Source organism: Neovison vison, chromosome 13 (assembly GCF_020171115.1).
Source record: "Neovison vison isolate M4711 chromosome 13, ASM_NN_V1, whole genome shotgun sequence".
NCBI lineage: Eukaryota > Metazoa > Chordata > Mammalia > Carnivora > Mustelidae > Neogale > Neogale vison.
The window spans coordinates 97,464,174-97,471,555 of record NC_058103.1 but is presented as its reverse complement, the minus strand read 5'-3'; the positions used below and the strand labels follow the sequence as shown (position 1 = coordinate 97,471,555).

At 42.5% G+C, this 7,382-nt stretch overlaps 1 protein-coding gene across 1 annotated transcript; it reads left to right on the top strand.

Annotated features, from left to right (window-relative positions):
* Nucleotides 1-4,455: 4,455 nt before the first annotated feature.
* On the top strand, nucleotides 4,456-5,412 carry LOC122894642 (olfactory receptor 10G2). Its single transcript, XM_044232405.1, has one exon. It carries the CDS (start codon nucleotides 4,456-4,458, stop codon nucleotides 5,410-5,412), a length of 957 nt encoding a protein of 318 aa, XP_044088340.1.
* Nucleotides 5,413-7,382: the final 1,970 nt, after the last annotated feature.

Below are 7,382 nucleotides of genomic sequence, written 5' to 3'. Positions count from 1 at the left end.
GGTCCTAAAGGCAAACAAGGGTGAACAACTCAATGCTGGGTCATTCCTCTGCCTCAGCGTTAGTAATGCACATCTATTCGACATGGAGAAGTCCTCGAACTCTAAGTTGCCCTATACAAAACCCCAGTTCAGTGTAGACATACCAGAGAGAGGCCAGACCTCTGGAATAATCTTTTTTTTTTTTTTTTTAACAAGTAAAAGAGGCACTGCCTGCAAAGTGCTCAAAGTAAGTTTGCTTCCTAGTGGAGGGGAGCCCAGCAACCTATGATTTCTATCTGACCCTCTAAAGGGAGATGACTTCTATCTGACCCTGTAAAGGAAGATGACTTCTCTCTGACCCTGTAAAGAGGATCTCACCCTCCATGACTTTGCTATCTTCATGCCACCCTCTTCCATCCCTAGAAATCTCTCCCTTGAATTTCCAGGCCAAAGCTCATGTACCTAATATTTGCTATTTTAAATATTGATTATATCAGTGATATCACTAGCTTCTTATTTTAATTTTATATTTTTGATATTAAATTGCAACTGTTGCCCCAAGAGACTCCTATATAAGATGGTCATAACTGCTTTGTTCACTGGGCCAAATGACTGGAAATGCCCCAAATTGCATTCCCGGGAAGAATTAGAAAATAAATTGTGCTGCACTGATGGAATAGAATAGTATAGAGTAATGAAAGTGATTTCTTCAATGTGGGTAAATCATGTTGATGGGGAAAAAAGGCATAGGAAAAAAGTATGATTCCATTTATATAAAGATTAGAAATACATTATTTAATGATGCATAAACAAGCAAATGACAAACACAAAATTCAGAAGGGTTGTCAGCTGGTACATATGGAAACGCTCAAAGATTAAACTGTTTATGTATTGTATACATTTTGGTGTATATAAAATATTTCATTAAAAATAGCTATCTAGGGGCATCTGGGTAGCTCAGTGGGTTAAAGCCTCTGCCTTCAGCTCAGGTCATGGTCCCAGAGTCCTGGGATCCCAGGCTCTCTGCTCAGCAGGGAGTCTGCTTCCTCCTCTCTCTGCCTGCCTCTCTGCCTACTTCTGATCCCTGTCTGTCAAATAAATAAATAAAATCTTTTTTTTCTTTTTAAATAGCTACCTAGCTCTGTCCACTGAATAGGCCTAAATGCATTAACCAATCCAGCACTCTAGTCTCCAAATGCTATTTCCTATTGAAAAGAATAAGGACTCTTTGGGAAAAGGGCTGATTTCAGGTATAGAACAAGGGAATACACAAGACAAACTTGAAACTCTTGTCTTAGACTACAAGGAAGATGCTGGGATTACCAGGGTTGTGTCTAAAGAACTCAGAAGTTGGGGCGCCTGGGTGGCTCAGTGGGTTAAGCCGCTGCCTTCAGCTCAGGTCATGATCTCAGGGTCCGATCGAGTCCGGCATCAGGCTATCTGCTCAGCGGGGAGCCTGCTTCCTCCTCTCTCTCCCTCTGCCTGCCTCTCTGCCTACTTGTGATCTCTCTCTGTCAAATAAATAAATAAAATCTTTAAAAAAAAAAAACTCAGAAGTCAATATGAACAGGTTCCCATTGACAAAGATGGGAAAGTTTGAGCACCCATAAGGATAAAAAAATGCAATAAATTAGGGGCGCCTGGGTGGCTCAGTGGGTTAAGCCGCTGCCTTCAGCTCAGGTCATGATCTCGGGGTCCCGGGATCGAGTCCCACGTCGGGCTCTCTGCTCAGCAGGGAGCCTGCTCCCTCCTCTCTCTCTCTCTCTGCCTGCCTCTCTGCCTACTTGTGATCTCTGTCTGTCAAATAAATAAATAAAATCTTAAAAAAAAAATGCAATAAATTGAAAATTTTTTAAAAATTGCAACTATCTTATAAGGTGGCTTTAACCATACCAAATACTATTTAAAACAAGAAATTTTGGAAACCATATCAAGTTAGCCACCATGTGGATACTTCAAATGGTCTTTTATTTTCTTACTTAGTTTTTTTATGAGCACTGAATGTTATATGAAACTAAGGAATTGTTGAATACTACATCAAAAGCTAATGGTGGGGCACCTTGGTGGCTCAGTCATTAAGGGTCTGCCTTCCGTTCAGGTCATGATCTCAGGGTCCTGGGATCAAGCCCAGGGTCCTGGGATCAAGCCCTGCATCAGGCTTCCCGCTCAGCAGGAAGCCTGCTTCTCCTTCTCCCACTCCCCCTGTTTGTGTTCCTCCTCTTGCTATGTCTCTCTGTCAAATAAATAAATAAAATCTTCTTTTTTAAAATCTTATTTGTTGGAGGTCAAATAAGGTCTTCAAATAATAACACACTAAAAGTCAAATCCTACAATAATCAACTATAATCCAAGCCACCAGAACCAATAAACTAGTTAGGTCAATCAATAAAGTTAAATAACATTCTAGAGCAAAAGGAAAACATGGATGACGACTTTGACTTTATTTACATTGGGGACAGACTCACATTGCTGAAGTATGTGGCCAATCCCTCATCCTACAGTCTTGACTGTGTGACATAAAGCACAAGAGATGTGATCACACAGGGAAATGGGATGCAGGACAAAGCAGAGTTGGCAAAGGCTATTCAGTCAGCCAATCAGCCAACAAATATTTATTAATTATATATTTTTAAAAGATTTTATTGATTTATTTGACAGAGACACAGTGAGAGAGGGAACATAAGCAGGGGGAGTGGGAAAGGGAGAAGCAGGCTTTCCACCGAGCAGGGAGCCCGATGAGGACTCAATTTCAAGACCTTAGGATCATGACCTGAGTCGAAGGCAGACGCTTAACAACTGAGCCACCCAGGAGCCCCTATTTATTATCTCACTGTTACCAAACACTGTGGCAAGTACTGCAGCTACAGTAAAAGAACAGAACATATTTGGTCTTTGCTCTGAAAGAGCTCATAATCTAGGAAAAGAAACCAGTGAGCATTTAGGCAAATAGTTCTCATCATACTGCACGGCAATCACCATTTATAATATAAACTCTGATCTCCCAGAAGATTGTCTTCTAAGGGAGAAGAATTCTTCCCAAAGGAGATGACAGCTGATTGCATTCTGAGCAGTGAGACCATGTTAAGATGAATCAGTATTTTCCAGGAGGAGTGGGTCCAGTAGGTCCTTGGTTTTCCGAGGGAACTAAAGGAAGGAAGATGATAGAAATATGTAAGGGCCAGGGGCTCCTGGGTGGTTCGGTCAGTTAAGCATCCACCTGATTTCGGCTCAGGTCATGATTTCAGGATTGTGGGATCGAACCCCATGTCAGGCTCAGCATTCAACCTGGAATCTACTTAAGATTCTCTCCTTCCCTCCTCCCTCTCTCTCTCCTAAATAAATCTTTACAAAAAATATGTGAGGACAGACCTCAAAGGTACTTGTAGATCATGACAGGAGATATTTTGAGGAGAAGTCAGAGACCAAGAATAGGGATAGTAATTATGGAGTAATTGTTCTGCTCTGCTCCATGACACCAGAATCCACTTCTCTATGGTACAGACCCATCATATGCACTAACATTATTATTCAGACACAACCTTATGCCTTGGCCTTCCAATACTTGTACTAGTGTCTCCCATTGAAAGATAATTTCAAGGGGTCCCATGGTAGTTCAGTTGCTTAAGTGTCTGACTCTTGATTTCAGCTTAGGTAATGATCCCATGGTTATAGATGGAGACCCTTGTCAGGCTCCGTGCTCAGCTGGGAGTCAGCTTGAGATTCTCTCTCTTCTCCTTCTCCTTCTGTCTCTTCCCCTAGCTCATTCTCTCTCTCTCTCTCTCTCTCTCTCTCATTCTCTCATAAACAAATAAATCTTTTTTTAAAAGAAAAAAAAAAGAAGAAGAAGGAGCATTTCAGGACACCTAGAGACTAACTAGCCTCTGAGGGCTTGTCTTGCAGAGCAAACACAGAAAACTGATGGCAAATGCTTTCCACTTTAAAATATAGAAGCTCTTGGGGCACCTGGATGGCTCAGTCAGCTAAGTGTCTGCCTTTGGCTCAGGTCACGATCTCAGAGTCCTAAAATGAAGCCCTGCATCTGCCTCCCTGCTCAACAGGGAGCTTGCTTCTCCCTTGCCTGCTTGTGCTCTCCCTCTCTCTCTCGAAAAATTAAAATCTTTCAAAAAATAAAAAAAAATTAAAATTAAATAGAGAAGTTCTCTGTTCTCTGTTTCCCTCTTAGAGGGAAGCATTCTCTCACTACTTCTTTTTTTTTTTAAAGATTTTATTTATTTATTTGAGAGAGAGAGACAGTGAGAGAGAGAATGAGCGAGGAGAAGGTCAGAGAACGAAGCAGACTCCCCATGGAGCTGGGAGCCTGATGTGGGACTTGATCCCGGGACTCCAGGATCACGCCCTGAGCCGGAGGCAGTCGTCCAACCAACTGAGCCACCCAGGCGTCCCTCTCTCACTACTTCTTAATGTGTATTACCCTTGCCTGACTTCACCATTCATCTTAGCAGACTACAGAAAGACATGGGAGAGACCAAAAATACATCCCTGGACACAGTGGTGACAGACTTCATTCTGCTGGGCTTACCTCATCCCCCGAGTCTGAGGACCCTCCTCTTCCTGGTCTTCTTCAACATTTACATCCTGACTGAGCTGGGGAACCTTCTCATTCTGCTCACCGTGTGGGCTGACCCAAAGCTCCATGCTCGTCCCATGTACATTCTTCTAGCCGTGCTCTCATTCCTGGACATGTGGCTCTCCTCAGTCATCGTCCCTCGAGTTTTTCTAAACTTTACTCCCACCAGCAAGGCAATCCCCTTTGGGAGCTGTGTGGCTCAACTGTATTTCTTTCACTTCCTGGGCAGCACCCAGTGCTTCCTCTACACCTTGATGGCCTACGATAGGTACCTGGCAATATGCCAGCCCCTGCGCTACCCCGTGCTCATGAATGGGAGGTTATGCACCATCCTCGTGGCTGGAGCTTGGGTGGCTGGCTCCATCCATGGGGCTATCCAGGCCACATTGACCTTCCGCCTGCCCTACTGTGGGCCCAACCAGGTGGATTATTTTTTCTGTGACATCCCTGCGGTTTTGAGACTAGCCTGTGCTGACACAACCGTCAATGAGCTCGTGACCTTTGTGGACATTGGAGTGGTGGCAGCCAGTTGCTTCATGTTAATTCTTCTCTCCTATGCCAACATAGTCCACGCCATCCTGAAGATTCGCACTGCCGATGGGCGGCGCCGAGCCTTCTCCACCTGTGGCTCCCACCTAACCGTGGTCACTGTCTACTATGTGCCCTGTATCTTCATCTACCTTAGGCCAGGCTCCAAGAGTCCCCTGGATGGAGCAGTGGCCGTGTTTTACACTGTTGTCACTCCGTTTCTGAACCCCCTCATCTATACCCTGAGGAACCAGGAAGTGAAGTCTGCTCTGAAGAGAATAACAGCAGGTCAAGGGGCCGCCAGTGAAAATAAGTAACTACAGGGTCAGGGACTACCTGCTTCGCGGTTGCTACCACACCTTTCAGCTACTGCTGTGTGTGACAAACGTTCCAAAATAGATGCTAGCTTAAGCTGGACTGAATGTAATTCTAGGAAGAAGCTTCCAGTGCTATATTTAACCTCAATAACTTGGCCAGAACTGTTTTTTACTTTTCTGACCCACCTCTCAGGAGAAAGCACATTCTACACAAACAATGAATATGAGGAATAAATACTCTACTGAGGAGGAGGGGGATTATTCCAGGAAAATTTGGGGGAAACCAGTATAATGCTGCCCCATCACCCTTCATCCATTGCCTCACTCATGTTTTCCCAAAGCCTCTAGGCATTTGGGATTGCTTTGCTCCTATCAAGGAGATGAGTAACCTTCCAATCTGGAACATTCACTTCAGAATTTTAAATGAGAGGAAAACAAACCTCTAATTCTTTAAAGCACTGATTTATAATTGGATTACTTTATTACAGCATCTTTATCTCATCCTAATTAATAATTCACTCAATCAGCAATTTTTTTAAGCTAAAGCAGCACCAGAAAAGACTTCTGAACTACATCTAAATTTTCCAAAGTATCCAGAAAAACTTTTGGCCAGTTATCATAATGTCAAATAGTCAAAGATCTGGAAGGCATCTGGTCAGTCATTCAGTGGAACTGTTACTCACACAACATCCCTCTGACCAGGCCAGTGTGATATGAAATGACCCCAACTTACCCACTGTGACCTGTCCTCGTCTTATTGGAGGAACAAGACAATACTTGAAAAAAGCTGGGAAGACAGGACTCACTTAAAATATAAGAGCAAGTGTGAAAAGCTCTTTCAAGAAAATGAAGGACAATGGCTGCAGCATCTTACATTCCCACCAAGAGTGGATAAGGCTTCCCTTTTCTCCACAGCATCACCAACACTTGTTTTTTGTTTTGTTTTGTTTTGTTTTGTTTTGTTTTGTTTTGTTTTTAACAACAGCCATCCTAATGGGTCTGAATTGGTACCTCATTGTAGCTTTGGTTTGCATTTCTGAATGACAAGTGATGTTGAGCATCCTTTCATGCGCCTGTTGGACATTTGTAGGTCTTCTTTAGAGAAATGTCCATTTGGGTCTATTGCCCATATTTGAATAAGATTTTTCATTTTTTGTTGTTGATGAGATTTAGGAGTTCTGGATATTGATTGTTTATCAGATATATAATTTGCAAATATTTTCTCTCATTCTATGGATTGCCTTTTTATTCTGTTAATAGTATTTTTTTAAAGATTTTATTTGTTAATAGTGTTTTTTAATGTACATTTTTAATTTCCACGAAGTCAAACTTGTTTATGTTTCTTTTGCTACCTGTGCCTTTGAGGTCATAACCAAAAAATTATTGCCAAAGCCAATATTGTGAAGTTTTTGTCCTAAGTTTTCTCCTAAGACTTGCATTGGTTTAAGTCACTACAGTTAGATCTTTGATGAGTTAATTTATGCATATGGTATTAGGTAAGGGCACAACTTCATTTTTTTTATGTGTCGCTATCCAGTTTTCCCAGCACCACTTGTTGAAAAGACTGTCCTTTCCCCCAGTGAATGGTCTCAGTACCTTTGTCAAAAAAATCATGAGACTAGGGGTGGCTGGGTGGCTCAGTTGTTAGGCATCTGCCTTCAGCTCAGATCATGATCCCAGGATGCTGGGATGGAGCCCCATATCGGGCTCCCTGCTTGGCGGGAAGCCTGCTTCTCCCTCTCCCACTCCCCCTGCTTGTGTTCCCTCTCTCACTGTGTCTCTCTCTGTCAAATAAATAAATAATTTTTTTTAAAAAATCATGTGACTACATCTTCAAGGGTTTATTTCTGGGATCTTCATTCTATTTCATTGATCTGTGTGTCTCTATGCCAAAAACACACTTCTGATTACTGTAGCATTGTCGTTAAGTTTTAAAATCAGAATATGTGAATCTTCCAGTTTCATTCTTT

Bases quoted from the DNA above. Each gene is read 5' to 3' on its own strand.
- LOC122894642 (XM_044232405.1), top strand. From the start codon at position 4,456: ATGGGAGAGACCAAAAATACATCCCTGGACACAGTGGTGACAGACTTC.